Source organism: Anastrepha obliqua, chromosome 2 (genome assembly GCF_027943255.1).
Source record: "Anastrepha obliqua isolate idAnaObli1 chromosome 2, idAnaObli1_1.0, whole genome shotgun sequence".
NCBI classification, from domain to species: domain Eukaryota; kingdom Metazoa; phylum Arthropoda; class Insecta; order Diptera; family Tephritidae; genus Anastrepha; species Anastrepha obliqua.
The window spans coordinates 51456718-51476557 of NC_072893.1; the positions used below are offsets into that span (position 1 = coordinate 51456718).

The 19840-nt window shown below is 37.7% G+C and overlaps 1 protein-coding gene across 1 annotated transcript in view; it reads left to right on the top strand.

The window, feature by feature from the left end:
• The window catches only part of LOC129238705 (proton-coupled amino acid transporter 1), a 62662-nt gene extending 45993 nt beyond the window's left edge, over positions 1-16669 (top strand). The window contains exons 2-6 of the mRNA XM_054873827.1: positions 7780-7940; positions 11551-11911; positions 11969-12420; positions 12479-12651; positions 16216-16669. Coding sequence (XP_054729802.1) covers positions 7780-7940; positions 11551-11911; positions 11969-12420; positions 12479-12651; positions 16216-16466 — 1398 coding nt within the window. The 3' untranslated portion in view covers positions 16467-16669. The remainder of the gene's footprint in view (positions 1-7779; positions 7941-11550; positions 11912-11968; positions 12421-12478; positions 12652-16215) is intronic.
• Positions 16670-19840: the final 3171 nt, after the last annotated feature.

Below are 19840 nucleotides of genomic sequence, written 5' to 3' on the forward strand. Positions count from 1 at the left end.
ATTTTTTTTTTTTTTTATCTGTGGTATGTAGGTACATATGTATCTGTATGTATTTGGGCTTTATTGTTATTTCATTGCTTTCGACTGCGGGTATATTTCGTGATAAGTGCTTTGATGGGCACTAAAGTAGTTATATTTTTTTTTGTTGCCATTATAAAAAGCAATGTCGAATTGGAACATCGAATACAACGAATGTAATATCTTTGCAAATTTCATATTTACATATATTTGGGCGTGTAACTGAATTTTATTAATTTGAAAAAGAAAAATAATAATAATAGTTTACATTTTAATTTAAAAATTAGAAAAACTTTTATTGCCTTCACTGCTGCGATTAATGCTAATAAATTAGTGGGAGAATCAATTTGATAATTCGGAAAACGTAACGTCGCATTTTTCTGTACATATATTTGAAGTTCGAACATAAAATAGCAAAATGCTGGAAATTTATTTTCTAATTGCGGTTGTCCCTCCCGAGGCCTCCGAGTGTATTTCTGTCATGAAAAACTGCTCATAAAAACCATTTGCCGTACGGAGTCGACTCAAAACTGCAGGTCACTCCATTTTAAGCACATCATCAATACGCACGCCACAAATAGGAAGAGGAGCTCGGTCAAATTATTAATGTTTTTTATATTTATAAATAACACAGTGTGCATTCGGTCAAAAAATGAGCAGGAAGGGATAATTTAAAAATCCCATTCAAAGCGATTGTCCAACGACAAAAGAAGATCAAATACAAATGCAAAAAAAAATAAATATTTTGAGCCCATTTACACCATGACTTTTCATTCAAGTTTTTTTTTGCTCATTCTCTTTTAAAGAAGCATTCGAAGATCTTCGTTCACTTACATGATGACGTTTTGTTTGCGGCTTTCCTTGCGTATTTTTGGCATTTAAGCGCACAATAAGCGAGTCTTAACTTCACTTAAATAAAAATACGAAAATGTGAATGCGATGAAAGCGAAATGTCAATAAAAACCCTCGATTTATCTGACCGTGCGTGCATGCCTACCCCGTTGACTTCTCAACATTTTTTGCCGCCAAGCTCGACACGCCTAGGGTGAAAAGTCATAGTGTAAATTGGTTCTTTGACTGATGGAAATATTTGCTTTGACTTTTATGCGCTTCATTGCTTGTCTGTTTGTATAGGTGCTACAGCTGTCTAGATCACGAGTGTGAAATGTGTTAGATGTACGATTATAAATCTTCCGATAGGGTGATTAATTTTGCGCCACCTTGCATGCCATGAAAGCGCGCCGGATTTACATCCAACCAAGAACTGTCATATCAGCAGCATTCCCCAAAAAGTTTGAGCACAGTTTTATGCTGTTACAGTAACAAAAAGTAAAATTTGCAGAAAATCGCTCTTAGGTTTTTCCTCACGTTCATGCGTAGTCTTCGTATCATTTGTGATGATTTATCCAAAAATTCGACTCTTATAGTTCCAATACTTCCTTCATGGCACTGCATTGGAAAAGCGTTTTGTGATAAGTAATCACTCATTGACAAAAATGTATTGCATATTAAACGTTCGAGCATAAACTGCCAAGTACCTTTGATTGATTAGGAAAGCAAAAATAGCTGAGAAAAGATTTCAAAAACTTTCACTCGAACTTTCCTGCTACTGCTTTCACACACAGAAACTGCCTTAGATGGAAATACATTCATATGTACGTGGATCAAAAAAAGCCTACTCAACTGCCTAGCAAACAGTTAGTAAGCCATCTATATATATAAAAAGAAGTTACATTTCCTTGGTAATCTTATAACTCCAGAACCGCCGAACCGATTAACACAAAAATTTCAGAGTTCTTTTCTATCTTTGAGGAGGTGGTTTGTGTGAAGTTTGATTGAAATCGGTGCAGCCGTTCCTGAGTTATGACATTTTATGTGAGTAATGGTTTCCTCTCATACGAAATGCCTGTATGGGAAAAACAACAACAAATACACAGCCGCTTATGAGCGTTTCTGTTGTACTGTTGTGGCTGTAAGTGTATTATGTTAATATTAATTTTGGAGGAAAATATAATAAAAACTGGATCATTCAAGGAACTGGAAAAACATTTTTAACTTTATTTATTTTAGCATAATTTATTTAGCGTAAAAAATTGAAATGGAAATTAAAGAATCAAAGTTTAATTACAAGTTTTTATCGGCTCTTTCACCTTACCTGTATATAGGTGACCACCACAATCAAATTTTAAAAAAGTACAAAAAAGGCTATGTGACATCTTTAGAAAGTATGTTGAATGAAAAAAATCAACTAATTCAACTGTTTAAACATTTTACGAATTCTATAAAGAAAACTTAATATGAAAAATTTCTGCGATATAAAAAAAACATTTTATGTATGGTGGTGCGAAGCCCACTTGGAAATGCTAGTTTATTATAAAAAAAATATGTTCATAAATTCGGAAGGGGCTTACTTTGAAAGCAATACATGAAAGTTAAATGAATGAAAAATATTTTGTGCTTTTGATTAATTTTCGACAGTAGGTAGGTAGGTGGCTGGGGTGGCTATCGCAATAACACACTTAGACCTTTCATAGGTCCATTGTGATACCACTGGAACTTTGTTTTTCACAAATGGGGGGGCCTACAGTTTTAAGCCGACTCCGAACGGCAGATATTTTTATGAAGAGCTTTTTCATGGCAGAAATACACTCGGAGGTTTGCCATTGCCTGCCGAAAGGCGACCGCTATTAGAAAAATGTTTTTCTTAATTTTGGTGCTTCACCGACGTTCTCTCTGTGAATTCCGAATGGTAATCACGCACCAACCCATTCAGCTACGGAGGCCGGCAAGATACTATACTTTCGTAGTAATTTCATGTCAGATTTCCATGGCGTGAGCAATGGAGAAATCCAAAATGCATTCAGGGAGGTTTGACGGATATTTTCTTTACCGATTGGTCAGGCTGCACTGAAGGCCCTGGAGAACACGAAGCAAACCTCAAAGATTGTTCAAGAATGTAAGAAGAAACTCAATTCTGTCGAAATCAAAACAGGCTTGTACTTACATGGGTTCCAGGACACTCCGGTGTTCAAGGAAACGAAATTGCCGATGAATTAGTCAACCGTGGATCAGCGTTTCCCCCACAAGTACCAGAGCCAATAATCGGAATTAGTTCCGCATGAATCATGAATTGGATCAGCGATTATGTATGCAATTTACCTAAAGAGCGATGGTCCGGTCTAGAACTGCAAAGTGTTTTGTGACAAGTCTGAACAGAAAACTGTCGAACTTTCTTTTAAAACTTGGAAGAAAAGACGTTCGGTTGATGGTCGGTATTATTACAGGACACAACTTATGGGGTCAGCATATGACCACCGTTGGAATCATTGAGGACCCAAGACAGGCACTTGCTTGGAGGAGGCGGATAGAGCAAGGCTACGAGTTTTGTGTTCCGGTGTCGTGAGAATGAGTAATATTCGTTCGCTAAAACTGGAGGATATTTACAGACTTGTCAAAAAATTTGGAAAATTCTCACAGGACTACCTTTACCTTTGTCTCTATTCTTTCCTATCTCTTTCTCTGATACTTTTCTCCTTCCCTCCTTGACTATCTACCCTCTTTCCAGAACTCTAAATATAATGGGCCTTTTAGCCAGAGTATTTTAGGAGCCACCAAATCTCTTGGTGCTCCTTCACTCGACCTTTTCGAATTTCAAGTTTTCAAATACTTTCGAAATATGAAAAAAACAAAAAATCGATTTTTTTGAAATTTCTAGTCGGTTAGTGGTATTCGGGTTGTTGAAGGTTGTCAGCTATTCGACTACCTTCCTTTTTCGACTATTCAGTGATGTCGTTGATTTTCGGAAAAGAAGAAGTGGTCGACCTCGCGTGGTTCGAACCAGTACAGCCATAAAAGCTGTTTGAAAAAGAATTCGCAGAACTCCCTTTAGAACGCTGAAAATCATATCCTGGGAAATTAATGTATCCAACAGATTCATGTCAAGACTAATTAGAGATGATCTTCACAAGAAAGCCTTCCTTCGCTCAACTGCTCACCTTTTGACAAAACCCTTGAAGAAAATTAGATGCAAGCAGCTTCTTCGGTGGCATGCGGTCAACGGCCATGAAAATATTCTTTTCGCGGATGAGAAAATGTTCACTGTTGAAGAAGTTTTTAATAAGCAAAACGGCAAAATTTATGCTAAAACTTCTAAAGGCGCAAAAAATGTTGTTCCAAGGATTCAGCGCGGCCACTATTCAGCCGCCGTAATGGTTTGGTGGGGAGTGTCTTGTAAAGACGTAACATCTCTTCATTTCTGCGAAAAGGGAATGAAACCCGAAGCAAAAGTGTACCAGAAGGATGTCTTAGAAGACGCGGTGAAGCAGTTGACCAGTACTCTCTCCAAAGGAGAGCGTTGGATCTTCCAGCAGGATTCCATTCCAGCATATAAGGCAAAAGTGACCCAGAAGGAGCTAAAAAACAAAATTCCTGGGTTCATGGCCGTCTGGAAGTCTAGAATCAGATCTGATTCCATTAGACTACAGTTTATAGTCAGAATTGAAGAACATGGCCAATTTGGATAGTCTCAAATACTCTTTGGTTCGAGCAGCGATGTCGATATCCATCTAAACCGTGAGTGCTGCTATAGCCGAATGGCCTAATCGTGTGAAGACTTATGTAAAAGCAAATGGTGACCATTTCGGATGAAAATGAACATTTTTTTTAATATTTACATGATTAAATAAAACTAGCTTCTTTAAAAAAGGAAATTCTATGATAATTTCATATCTATAACGGATTTAACTTGTAACATAACTTATGGCAGTACTAAGTGCAGTTTGCCTTAAGCCCGGCTCCCTACATTTCCTGTACTCAGCGCTGTCAGAGATTCCTATCTTAAGAATACGCCGCTGCTGGGCTATGTCCCGCTGGTACGCCTATCAGAGTTCTACCATCTCTTCGTGTTAGTGATAGTATAAATTGAGTACGACTGTGATCGTCTTGTTTACACAGGATTTTAGCATTCGTGCAAGTGGACAATCTTTCCCACATATGGCCCTGAATTTTCTGATCATGTTTTCGTCTAGTTCGTCATACAACGTTCGTATTAACTTTGGTATTTCGTCAACAAGATCCGAAGATAGAGCTCGTTCCCTTCAATGCCCTTATGTCTGGAACCCAATAGGAATGCAGTTGCCCCTTTCTACTACCTCTCTGCCCTGAAGAACGGTCTTGAACGTTATACTAATCGATGTAATTGCTTTAATGACTGCCTGACTTTGTAAAAGTTAGCCTTAGGTTTGTCCTAGTAGTAACACGAGTTGCAGTATCTGGAAGCAGTATCTGCCTTAGGTCTAACTCTGACAGTATACAGCGCAGCTAGTCATTTTGGAACCATCCGTATAAAAGTTAAGTTTATTACGTTTAGGCCTAAAGCCCTTTTTCGATAATGATCTTGGACCTCTTTTCCCCTAAAAATCACAGCCATATGTTCCATAATGGCTATATTTTCCGGTTTATTGAGCTATGCCTATAGGTCCCGTATGAGAGTTGGTTTTGGGCCTTCAGTTTTCCTGCAGATTTTGCTGCAAGGTTTTCTGCAAAAATATCTATCGGTGATAAGTCAAGTATGTATTCGAGGGCCGCTGTTAGAGTCGTTCTTAGCACATAATGCATAAAGCAGCTAGTCGCTGAATCTCTGTCATAGACACAATGTATGAAGGTTTACTAGTCACGTTCCACCACACCAGAGTACCATAGCGAAGTATTGGTCTGACTACTGTTGTGTAACGCCAATGCACCAGAGAGGAGGATAAGCCCCAGTTTGCTCCAGGCATCCCATTACATGCGCAGAGGGCGTTATTGGCCCTTAGTAAAAGTTTAATGCTTTGTGGCGAGCTTTAATCTACTGGTATTAGGTTGGCATGTTAGAGTTTCAGAAAGGGAAATCTGTTGGGTAAGTACTAGAATGGAAAAATACAAAAACAAAATGGTATGCTTGAGACAAAAATATTGATATATCATACTTAAGATCCGGAAATGCCGAAGCCATGACGAAAAACGTAAAAGGCAACCACTACGTTCGGCCTAAAAATAAATTCTTTCTTCGAAATTGCCTTGCAAAAATAAGTTAATCTCAGAGGCAATGGCAACCTTTTTTTGGGTGCGGTCTAATGCGTATAAATTCGAAAGAACATTTGTCATGGAATTGCTTCATAAATCATATTGTAAATTAGCGTGACTATTTTATTTCAATATTCAATAAAAAATATTCTAAGCAAAAATGTACCTTAGAAATTTCAAAAACGCAGCATTCAATGAAAGTTCGGTTAATTAAATTGGCAATAGTCGGGTAGTAGAAACGTGCCGTCTATTCGAATATCATTAACTGGCTTATAATCATGAGAAGGGCTACGACTTGCTTAAGTGAATACCGAATTAGTCTAATTATTTTAAGAGCCGTATGGTGTCTGAGTTATATGTAGTCATCAAGTACATCCAATGATGTCTTTCGTAAACTCAAAAAACTCATCAATTTCTCAGACTCAGAATATTAGGCATATCGAAAAGTATTGGGGAATTTTATTATCTTTCATTGGCTACAATTCGTGCTAATAATATTAAGTTGGGTCGTAAGATATGCGTGATTAAGTGGAACCACTTTGCCACACAGCCATTGGCTGAATAAATGTTCGGAGTGATGAGCAGAATCGATTAAGCAATGGCTGCCTATCTGCCTGCGTGTCCGTCCGTCTGGCCGTGCTTACGATAAATGCTAAAATTATGAATTGAGGTATCTTAACAAAACTTGGTAGACACGCCGCCTTTAACTTTGTGATATTAAAAATGGGTTAATTGGATTATAAAAATTTTCTGTAAAGATGACGAAGATTTAGAATCCATTGGATGTCCTATATTGCAAAAAATATATTTACTATTCTGTACAAATACAATTTTTTCGGATCTGTATAGTCTTGCTGCCACCGTAGCCGAGTGGGTTGATGCGTAACTACCATTCGAAAGTGCCCTGGTTCGAATCTCCGGACATAAATGATGAAATAATTTTGTTTTCCTTGTTCGCTTCTCTCGCGAGCATGGGGCCTCGACAATATTCAGTCTTGCGTTGGTTTCGTTAATGTATTTTGATTTCTGACAGGGTAGGTCATTAACCTGACGCTACCAGTTCTAAGTAGTGGGAATGCCCACCTGTCGTTGCTTAGGAACAACGCCGTCTTACTGCTAGGAGCGCCATCAGTGTTTCACATTTTTCTGGCAGATGGATCGCACAGATGGTTGAGGACTTTGCTAAATTTGGTGTGTCTGCGGTTGCCCGCTTCCTCTTGCTGGCGCCACTGATGCAATGTGTAACTGTGTGTTTTTCTTTGTTTTTTGCTTGTTTTAGCAGCCACAATGCAAATTATGCGCTGACTATTGTGCGGTAGTAAGGATGGAATGGATTTGGGTTTGAGGAATGACATTTTTTTTAGAGTAAGTAAATTTGGAAAACTGTGAGGTCCGTGCTTTACGTGGAGTTCGAACCCACAACCTCTGGGATAGCAGGCTAGTGCACTTACGCTATCGAGACCAAGATGAAATAATATAAACAAATTTTTCTAAAAGGGCCTTCGAGTGTATTTCTTCTATAAAAAACCAACTGCCGTTCGGAGTCGGCTTAAAACAGTAGGCCCTCCTAACTAATTTTTGGTCTCTCTCTCTTTGGTCAACCTACAACAATAAATTCTTAAACTGGCTCTTTTTTTATGATCATCGCATAATTATAAAAATGCTAATTATTTTACTTTTTTATATTTATCTTTTAAGAAACAAACGTATACTGCGGTACCGAGTGACAATAGGCCCGGTGAAAATATTACTACCAAAACCGTTATGGCTGCACCATCCCAGAAAAGTGATGTGGAAAAAACAGTGAAACTTGAACCAAAGAGAGCTAGTGAAAATGCACCCGAACATCCGCCGACGAGGTACTTACTTTTTCGTAAAAAAATTCTAAACAAACACTTCCCATAGTTATAATTATTACTATATAAAGGCACCCCATATTGACACATTTTGACTATTTACTTATAAACTTATGGTATTTTTTAATTGGAACTATTTTTTTTATCAAAATATATTTCATTTTATAACAAAGACATTAATAATCCAAGTTTGCTTAAGAGTTCTAAAAATGTAACAAATTTTCATAAAAAAACAAATACTTTTTGTTGCAAAATTTTTAATCAGAATTGTTTTCTATAAATTTGATAACGCTATTTTAAAGCTTATAAACACAAACAACAACAAAGTGAAAGTTTGAAGTCGCTCAAATATTTCGTTGATTTTTGGCAATTTTTTCCCCTTAGGATGTTTCGCATTTTCTCCTTATCAAAAACCAACAAATCTCGTGTATTCGCGCATATGGAAAGCAACCAGAATTTTGACCGACTTTAAACTTTAAATGGACTATAAAACTGCGTGACCAATTTTTTTTTCAGAAAAGTTTGGTTAAGACTTTGAGATTTTGATGAAAATCTGTCAAAATTTTATAAATCTTGTACAAATCTTGCATTTTGATGAGAAAATGTTTAAATTAAAAAACAAAAATAAGTAAGTTTCCAAAAGCTGACTATATGTAATAATTTGAGGGAGTGTTTGGGGGCGTCCATAAATTACGTGAGGTGTTTTTTTTTTAATTTTCTGTACCTCCCTCCCCCCCTGGTGAGATGTCGTGAGATTTTATTCAACCCCCTCCCCCATCCCCCAATCTCACGTGAGATTTTTCAAAATGTGGGTTTCTTATGTAAACGCGTTGGATTGTTATTGTAAAAAGAAAAAAAAAAATTGTTTCGTGCTTTTATTTACGACTAGTTAAGACTAGTAATCAATATTGCTGAGAGTTATAAGTGTAATAAAAAGTTAACAATAGAAGACTTAAATCGTAACTACTGCGATTAAAAAAAGAATATCTACTCTAATTCCGTCCAGTCTACTGTAATTCGCAGTATTCCATAATTTTATCACGTCGTCCTGGCAGGACTTCTTCGTCTTATAGACGTATCTTTTGACGTATGCGTTATAAAAATCTGGATAACTCATTTTAAATTAGTAAGAGCATGAACTGAGTCGAGTAAAACATTTACAAGAATAAACAAAGAAGGTTGGAACCTGCCGGGTGTCGCTGCTACTCAGCTCGTACGCTCTTGTTCATCGAGTCGCGCGTTCGGCTGATAGTGGCGCGAAAACAAACGACGGGCTACAGTGTACCGTAAATTCAGATTAAATTGAGCTATTTGGTATAAAACAAATATGGTGGTTTGACAGTAGTAATGTATAACGTCGAAGTATGAATGAAATTATTTTCTTTCGAACGAATTAGTGAATGATCTTAATCATACTACGATTACGCTTAAGATTAAATCTTAAGCATGTACATTCTGGATTATGGACCAAAATAATATAGTATAATTTTTTTTCTTTTAATCAGAAAAAAAATTGGGTGATATTTGCCGAGACCCCCCTCTCCCCTCCGTAAGATTAGATGAGATTTGACTCGGCCCGCTCCCCCCTTAAACATCTGACGTAATTTATGGACGCCCCCTTTTTACAAGCAATAAATGCCTAAAATGACTTATAAAAAAATTTATCGATAGCCTCACGAATTCCATCTTTGAGGTCTTGAATCGACCCTGGACTGTTGGCGTAGATCTTCTCTTTCACGTGGCCCCAAAGAAAAAAGTCACAAGGTGTTAAATCAAAAGATCTTGGTGGCCAATTGTGATCACCTCTTCGAGAGATAACACGGTCCGGAAACTTTTCCCGTAAAAGATCAATGGTTTCGCTGCTTGTGTGGCACGTAGCGCCGTCTTGTTGAAAATAAACCTTGTCCAGATCACAACCATCCAATCCCGGCCATACAAAATTGTTAATCATCTCTCCTGTTTAACACCTAACACCTGATGGGGATGCAAACCACAGGTCGTGCTTTGGATGTACAACAAATTGGTTCTGCCAATGTATGGATGTCTGGTTTGGTAGGAAGCTCTTTGGATGGGCTATAATACCGCTAAACTGATTAGGGTGCAAAGGACGTGATGTATTCGCATAACCTGAATGCCGTTTTGCACTTACTTTCCATCGACTTTAACGTTATTTCCATCGCTACTCAAAGTGCAATCAGGTTAAAGGAGGTCGGCCTCTGGAAACAATCTCTCAAGGGGCACGGTAGCATTTTTAGGCAGTGAATGCTGTATTTCTCTGAACTTCGGAGAGATCTCTCCATACGCAAACTGGAGTTTGACGGTCGTGTCAGGACAATATTTCCAAGTAGGCAGGATTTGAAATTGAATTTCAAGGGAAAATCTGCACCATCTCCAAAATGGAATAGGGGTTTTCTCTAAATCAGCCAATTTATCTATTTTCTTAAACTTCCCGAATACTGCTCGGATGTTTCAGGCAGAAGTCTTTGTAATCCTGCAGGCATGCAAAATGCTTAGGGAACGAGGGAGCAAGGGAGATATTAACATTTTTTCTAATAGTCTAGCCGGGATCAAGTTTCTGACGACGCCATGGTGGATATCCGAATTGGTCAGCTCCTGTAAGGAGGAGATCAAATCTCTTGGCTGTGCAGGTACCACTTCTCTGATTTGGCTTCTAGGACATAGGAACATAGAGGGAAATGAAATTGCTGATGAGCTCGCCAGGAAGAGAATAAAATTGATTTGTTAAACGTCGGCGACCCCCTGACTGTTGATAAAAGCGAATTACTCAACTTATTTCTCAAAGAAGCGCAGAAAGGATGGAGCTCCATTTCTTCATGTCATCGTTTGAAAACTTTGTGGTCCCAGTGTAATAGACTCCACGTCATTCAATTTTCAAACTCGTAGCTGGGTTTACGCGCCATTGGACGTAGAAAAGCTAGGTTTACGATTTAACCCCCATTGCAGATCCGAAGCTGTGAGGGCCTTTCAGAGAAGAATACTGTTGAGCACTTCCTATGTAAATATCCGGGTTTGGCAGCTAGACGATTAAAGTCACTGTGTGCTCCTTTCTTCGACAGCATGGGGCAATGCACCAACCTAAATCCCGTCAATCTTGTCCATTACATCAACAGCTCTGGTTGGCTGTAGATATCTGCCTCTTAGAGGTCTCATAATGGTATCAAAACGGCGTTTTGGTGCTACTTGGGGAGTAACCAGTGTGGCACATCAACCATTTCACCTCCCTCCCTACCTACTCAGAATCTTTAGATAAAGATTTCCAATGCCTCAAAAATCGCGTTGTTTTAAGAGTATTTATTTTTACTGACGGTCTTGTGCCAGCTTGTCTCCCTTTTTATTTATGCGCGACATTTTTTTATTATATTAAATTATGAATTAAAATAAATAGTCAAAACTTGTCAATATGTACATATATAACTCTATATTTATACCAAACCCATATCTATCAGTAAATTTGTTTCGAGAAAAGTTACTGAAAAAAGCAAATTGGTTCGTACTCTCGAAAGCAGGTTTTTCAACTTATGCGTTTTTTGCTTGTGGCCACAACCGTCTCCTATAAACACAATATTTATATTTCTTCTCGTCTCATCCACAGTTATGCGACTACGCTGATACACATCTTCAAGGGCAATATTGGACCCGGCCTCTTCGCTATGGGCGATGCCTTTAAAAATGGCGGCCTAGTTTTGGGACCCATTCTGCTTGTGGTGATTGGTGTTATAGCCGTGCATTGTCAACATGTGCTCGTGAATTGCTCTGAAAAGATGCGAACTCTAACGAATGGCTTAGTATGCGCCGACTATGCCGATACAGTGGAGCAATGCTTCGCCAATGGGCCGATCAAATTACGCACCTGGTCGAAAATGATGAAAACCATAGTTAATATTTTTATTTGTGTTACCCAATTGGGGTTCTGCTGTGTCTACATGGTTTTCATTAGTACAAATATGAAACAGGTACTGTTAAAAGTAATGAAACATAACACGATTTCTAATTTTTTTATGCATTTGTAGATCTTCGAAGCTTATAAAATCGAAATAGACGTGCACTATATGATGCTAATAATATTCGTGCCCATCTTACTTACCTCGCTGATAACAAACTTGAAGTGGCTGATGCCAGTTTCGTTGATCGCCTCCCTTTGCATGATTTTCGGTTTGTCCATTACAATATTTTACGCCCTAAAGGATGGTCTACCCAGTCCGTCGGAGCGCGTACTTTATAATGATGGTCCGCATTTGGCACTCTTCTTCGGCACGGCCATCTTTGCTTTTGAGGGCATCACTTTGGTGCTGCCACTGCGCAATGCTATGCGCAACCCAACGGATTTTGCACGCAAAATGGGCGTCCTAAATACGGGCATGTGCTTGGTGACATTTATGTTTTTATTTGCCGGCTTTTTGGGCTTTCTTAAGTGGGGTGAGGATGTGGGTGGCAGTTTGACGCTGAATCTTGGCGACACAATGTGAGTTATAATTTTAAATGCATACCGATTTTTTTAATTAAAAAATATCCTGTTGCAGCTTGGCGCAATGCGTGAAGGTAATGGTGTCGGCGGGTGTGATGCTCGGTTATCCGCTGCAATTCTTTATCGCCATACAGATTATGTGGCCGAATGCAATGCAACTTTTGCACTTGCAAAATCGTCCCTTCTCCGGTGAGCTGCTCTTCCGCACTGTTATGGTGGTGGTCACGTGTAAGTAACTGCATGCAGTGGGTATCACTGAAAATCGTACCGTTACACTTGTGTTGGCAATAATAGCAGCGCAACGTTTTGACTACTTATTTACTTTTTTTTAATATTTTTTTTTTTTAAGTGTTTTTATAAAAATATATTTTATATTACAACAAAAACCGCATAGCTCAAAGACTCAAAATATGTGCAAAGTTAAAAAAAACTCAAGAAACTTTCATCAAAATTTCAAACTTCCTAGTCGGAGCTTAAAAAAAAAATCTGGGTATGCAGTGGCCCACTCAATTTTGGTATGAAATTGTGCTGATTTACATTAGCTCGAAATTCGCGTTGATTTTAATTTTTTTCTCATATAACGCATGCACAAACTTTTTTTAAAAGGAGAAAATGGACAAGACTACTAGTAAGGAGAAATTATGAAAAAATGCGATTTTTTAATCATTTCAAACTGGCACTTTCACATACCAAAGTTCAATGGGCTATTAAACAGCATATTTCAAATTCTGTGAATTTTGATGAAAATTTGTTGATTTTTTTTAATTTGGTCAAATCAAATTACGAAAATGGTAATCTGGCCATACTGGTGCTAAAACCACGTAACTCATTGTCAAATTCGCTGAGAGCAAAGTAACGGTACCACGATAGACGCCATCTCATTATTCTTTCATTCATGTCCAATCAGTTGTTATTCAGTAACATGAGTGAGGGTTGTGTTCATTTTTTTTGTATATCACCAATACAATCTCAGTTTCTTCGTAAACAAACCACTGTCATAACCCCTGTTGAGTCAGCCAATGAGCTGATTCTTCTAAATTCGCTGAGTGCCGATTAACGGTCACACCTGTAAAAAATGTTTCAGCATGAGCGCATTCAAACACCTCCTTGCAAAAATTTGGAATAACTATTACAGTTAGTCGACTGCACGAGAGGTTAGAGATGAATTGGCCAACTGCAAAAGAGCGGTTATCACGCAGGGGCCAGAGAAAATAATCGGAATCAGTTCCGCAGGAATCATGAATTGGATTAGCGATTATGTATGCAATTAACATAAAGAGCGTTGGTTCACTATAGAGCGCTGCAGAAAAATGTTTTGCGACAATAAAAAATATGTCAGAAAACTGTCAAACTTTCTTCTCAAACTGGGAAGAGAAGATGTTCGGTTGATGGTTGGTATTATTAAAGGGTACAGTCCATGGGGTCAGCATATGACGACTATTCGAATCATTGCCTGTCTTGCTTAGAGGCGGCGGATAGCACTGAGTATTTTCTCTGTGAGTGTCCTGCCTTTGCTAGAGCAAGGCCACAAATTTTGGCTTCCGATGTCATGAGAAGGAGCAAAATTCGTTCTCTCAAGCTGGTCTTTCTCATTGTCCCTATTATATCTCTTTCTTTCTGTTACTCTTCTTCTTTCCTCCTTGGCTATATACCCTTTCACTTTCCAGCACTTTTAACGCAATGGGCGTTTTAGCCTGAGTGTTTTAGGAGTTGCCCAACTCTCGGTGTTTCTAGGCTCGCCTTTCAAATTTCAATTTCAATGTCAGAGATGATTCGATTTTCAATCGATCCTAAAGGGGCTCTTCGACTGTTTACATAATCGAATAGTCGGATAAACGATTGTTAACAAGTGCTCTGGTATGAATCATAGTCTCAAACTTAATAAAAATTACAAAAAAAGAATACTCACAAAATGTCATTGAAGTTTCAAAAGTTTTATTTCTTTAAAAACGTTCATAACTTGAAAATTGTTCTAATAGTAGACATCTAAAATGGTTGACAAAACTTTATCGAAGCTTCAAAAGTTTTAATTATTTTAATTTGAAAACTAAAGCATGATTTTTTAGCTATTATCTTTTAAACAGTTGGTTTAAACAGCTGACGCACGTTTCGTGTTTTGTTTCACTGTCAAGCATCTTCACTTTGGTCTATAATTTAAACATGAATCGTCTTACAAACGAACAACGCTTGCAAATCATTGAATTGTATTATAAAAATAAGTTTATCGCGCGCTTCTTCCATTTTATGGCCAGTTTAATCAACCCACTGAAGCGGCTATTCGAGCTATTGTGACTAAATTTAGAACCAAATTTGCATTATCGGACATCAAACCACCAACAGGCTTACGTAGAGTGCGAACTGAAGAAAATATCGCAGCTGTATCGCAGAAATTGGCCCTCTGTTACTCAACAAAGTGGAAAATTTTACGAAAGGATTTAGGTGTGAAGCCTTTCAAAATACAGCTGGGGCAAGAATTGAAGCAGAACGACCTACCGCAACGCAGAATTTTTGGTGAATGGGCTCTTGGAAAGTTGGCCGAAGATCCACTTTTTTATCGAATTGTGTTCAGCAACGAAGCTCATTTTTGGATCAATGGTTACGTAAATAAGCAGAATTGTCGATTTTGGAGTGAAGATCAGCCTGAAGAATTGCAAGAGCTACCAATGTATCTAGAAAAGGTCACAGTTTGGTGTGGTTTATGGACTGAAGGTATCATTGGACTGTACTTCTTCAAAGATGCTGCGAATCGTAACGTAACTGTGAGTGGTGAGCGCTACCCTGAAATTATATACAACTTTTTTTTGCCCAAAATGCAAGAGCTTGACTTGCATGACATGTAGTTCCAGCAAGACGGTGCCACATGCCACACAGCACGCGTAACAATGGACTTTTTGAGAGGCGAGTTCGGTGAACATTTTATTTCACGTTCGCGACCTGTCACTTGGCCACCCAGATCGTGCGATATAACGCCTTTAGATTATTTTTTGTGGGGCTAAAGCTCATGTCTATTCAGACAAGCCTGCTTCAATTAACGCATTGGAAGGCAACATTAAAGCATTTATATGTGTGATACCGGCCGAAACATTGGAAAGAGTATGCCAAAATTGGACTAAGCGGATGGACCATTTGAAGCGCAGTCGCGGTCAACATTTGCATGAAATAATCTTCAAACATTAAATTATATGGACTGTACTATCGATTTAAATAAAAATTTCATGAATTTTACGTGTTTGTTTTTTAAACTTTCCTATAGCTCTTAAAAAATCAATCTTTATTATAATTTTAAAATTGTTTTAATAGCCATTTAAAATTTGCACTATACGGCACTAAAATTGTATACATATCGAAAAAATTCTTAAAAATTGGATAAGCAAGTTTTAGAAAAACTCATACCATTTAGTAAATTTATTTTCGAGTGTATGGAAGTCTGATTTATACTTCCTCTGCTAAAATATAAACAATATTTGCATAATAAATCAAGGTGCATTCATTAAAAGGGTGGCACTAGACCAACAACAATGTTTTGTACGTTTGTTTGTCAAAGCAAAGTATTGGGAAACTAGAAAACAAATAATGAATTCGCCTTGTTTCATTCTGATTTACAGTTATCACCTTTAAAAAATTTGCCTTATAATAAACTAACGAGAAAAGTAAATTTCGAAAATTTTGCAAACAAAAAAAAAAAAACAAAGCAGCTGTACGATTTCAAGTAACACCCACTATATGTTTATTATTATGCATATGTACAATAAAAAAAAAATATATTATTTAATAATTTCTCACACATTTCAGTATCCATTGCTGAGTTGGTACCCGCTTTGGGTCTCTTCATGTCCCTCATCGGCGCGTTGTGCTCCACTGCGTTGGCGTTGGTATTTCCACCGATGATTGAATTGCTGGTGAAGCGCGATGATAATAAAGGACCTGGCGTTTGGCTATTCACCAAAAACATTTTGATACTCGTATTGGCGTTGTTGGGCTTCTCTACTGGCACCTATGAAAGTTTATCACAAATTGTATCACATTTTAATGAAATGGAATAACATTTAAGTAATGCTGTGCAAACGTGCAACTCGAATAGGTGTACTTTTATATGTAGAATATATTGTATGTATGTATGTATATTTCTAGCTAAAATAAGTTTTTGAATTTATAAGCATAGAAGGAAATGAGAATGTTTATGTGCCAAATGTGATTTTAGTGATACGATTTGTCAGGTATCAACTTAACTCATTTTTAATTTTTATCAATAAATTTTTATTTAATAGGACTATGAATAAGTTCGTGCGGGTTTTTTCGAAATTTGAAACTTTATTGACGTAAAATGGTTACAAATTTAATATTCAAAGTATTGTCCATCGCTTACTACTACTTTTTCCCATCTTTCTGGCAATTCACGGATTCCCTTTGTGAAAAATTCGGTCGGTTTTGCCGCAATCCACGAATCGATCCATTTTTTGACTTCATCGTAATTACGGAAGTGCTGGTCAGCCAGGCCATGTTGCATCGATCGGAAGAGATAGTAATCGGATGGCGCAAGGTCTGGACTATACGGCGGGTGGGGTAGGACATCCCATTTGAGCGTTTCTAAGTATGTTTTGACCACTTGTGCAACATGTGGCCGAGCATTGTCATGTTGCAAAATAACTTTGTCGTGTCTATCGGCGTATTGCGGCCATTTTTCTCGCAGTGCTCGGCTCAAACGCATCAATTGTCGTCGGTAGACATCCCCCGTAATCGTTTCATTCGGTTTCAGTAGCTCATAATACACAACACCCAGCTGGTCCCACCAGATACACAGCATAACCTTCAGGCCATGAATATTCTGCGCCGACGTCGATGTTGAAGCATGGCCAGGGTATCCATACGTTGCCCGACGTTTTGGATTGTCGTAATGGACCCACTTTTCATCGCCAGTCACAATTCGATGCAAAAAACCCTTTCTTTTGTGCCGTTGAAGCAGTTGTTCGCATGCCATAAAACGGCGTTCAACGTCTCTTGGCTTCAATTCATACGGCACCCAATGGCATACCTTTCGGATCATTCCCATGGCTTTTAAACGTTTGGAAATGGTTGATTGATCAACTCCCAAAGTTTTTGCAACCTCTTCTTGCGTTTGAGCGGGATCTTGATCGAGCAATTCCTCCAATTCGGTATCCATGAACTTTGGCGGCGCACCCTCGCGTTCTTCGTCTTCCAAGCCAAAATCAGCACTTTTAAAGCGTGCAAACCACTTCTGGCACGTTCGCTCAGCTAGAGCATGCTCACCATAAACTTCCACCAAGATACGATGACTTTCGGCTGCTTTTTTCTTCATATTAAAATAATGAAGAAGAATTCCCCGCAAAAACACATTATTTGGCACGAAATTCGACATTTTCAAGTGTGGTAAAAATATTGTTGTTTACGCTTCAAATAAAAAACTTATACTGACGTTTGTGCCTTACGACAGTAGCTCTCTAATGAATGTTTGGAAATGTGGATCGATGGAATAATAATCAAGTTACGCCATCTGTTGTAAAACCGCACGAACTTATTCATAGTCCTATTACTTGTACACTATGGAGTTTCATTCGCTTTTTCGAATCAGTTTAAACTCTTGCCGATAAATACAAATACTATTATCGTATTAAAAACAAGGTTATCACATGACTAATGATAAACATTTTAAAAGTGCTAATCACTGTTTTTACTAATTGAATAACAAGCAGGTGACCGCCTCGAAGAACTTTATCTATTAAGGAATTTTTCAAGCCCACTTCAAAATTTTGAGTTTAATAATCGTTATTGTATTACTTAAAATGTTTCCTCTTGATAGATAAATAGATAAATTCTTTATTTTAGAAATATACACAAATATCTTAAAAACTATTTTTGAAGAATATACGACAACGATCCCAATGGTCGTCCTTAAGTTTGTTTCAAATACCAGATGTTAAACGCTCGGTAGAAATGTTCAACTCAATTCTCATATCTGCTGCGCGTTACTCCACATCGAGCACAAGTTTCTCTCGACAGAAAATCCATAATATAACAAATTCGATAACACAAATAGTGGAACCGTCAGACTCATTATGGAAAAACGATGGAACAGAAGGGAATGGTAAGAGTATCGTCCCTGCATCTAAGGTGCGCTTCAAAAACGCCGAAAAAGCTTTAAGAAAAGCGCTTAAACTCGAAAATGATTATAATAACAGACGTTTAATACAAAACCTATCGCCAATGGGAGCTAATCTGTCCTTATGGAAGGCACAAAAATTGAGACCATCAACTGAATCTGAGATGTAGAAATAGCCTAAGTGGTTGCTGATCATTTGAGGATGGTGTTTTAACCCAACCCACAAACTAAAGGGTTTGAATTGCCTGCAACTCCAACTCACGATTTGACGAAATTTTGCAGTGAATCTCCATTACCAACATGATTCAATTACACAGTGCTACAGTGAATCAGCAATTTTAAAGTGACCTGATGAGCACTGTAGATCTAGCCGAGAACGACGCGGAACTGTGTTCAAAAAATTTTTAACACCCTCAAATTTTTTATTTATCGTTAAAAACCCGATTTTGGGTGTTTTCTGACACTTAAAAATTCCTAGCTCGTCTGCATTTTATCCGATTTCCAATCTTGAAACAGCTTTGTTGAGGTAAATGTTAGTCCTTCTGACGTATGTCTTCTATTTTTCACGCTAAGCAAAAATAACCACTGATTTTTCAACACAAAACTTTAATTGTAGTCAATTTTTCCAATTTTTGCGAGTTTAACGAGATGTTGTCGATAATATTGAAATGAAAGGTTTATTTATAAGTAGAAAGTCTTATAGCTGTGTGTTTTTTGAATGTAAAAAGCATTTAATTTCGAAAATCGATGAAAATGTGTCGAAATAACGGATTCTTTTGTAAAACAAAAAATCAGTAAAGTGAAAGTTTTGTTCACTATACTATATAAATACGTGTATAATTAAGTATATTTACTCATACCTGTGCCCATTCCGAATCTAGCAAGCATTATTTCATCAAAATTGATAAGAAATTTTCCAAGTAAAGAACGTTTTTGTAGAAATAAAATAAAAACAGAACGTTCTCGAGTTGAACAGAGACCGTAGAAGAATATTATAACGTCGAAAAAAAAAATCAAAAAGTAATGCAATTCGCTGACTCACTTCTGCAATTTTCTGACTTACCCGGACGTAGTATTACCTAACTAAACTTTGCCTAACCTAACGTTATCGAAATCAATCCAACCGTACACATTGTGAGACAATCGAACCCATTGTGCTGTTTTTCTGCATTGCAGAAGGAAGTCATTTTGATTAGTTTGCAATGCCAACCTATCCAAACCCGACGTAACCTTGAGTAACTTATCCTAATCTCACTTCACTAATAGAACTTGCAAACGGTTCTGTTGTGTCATGCAAGC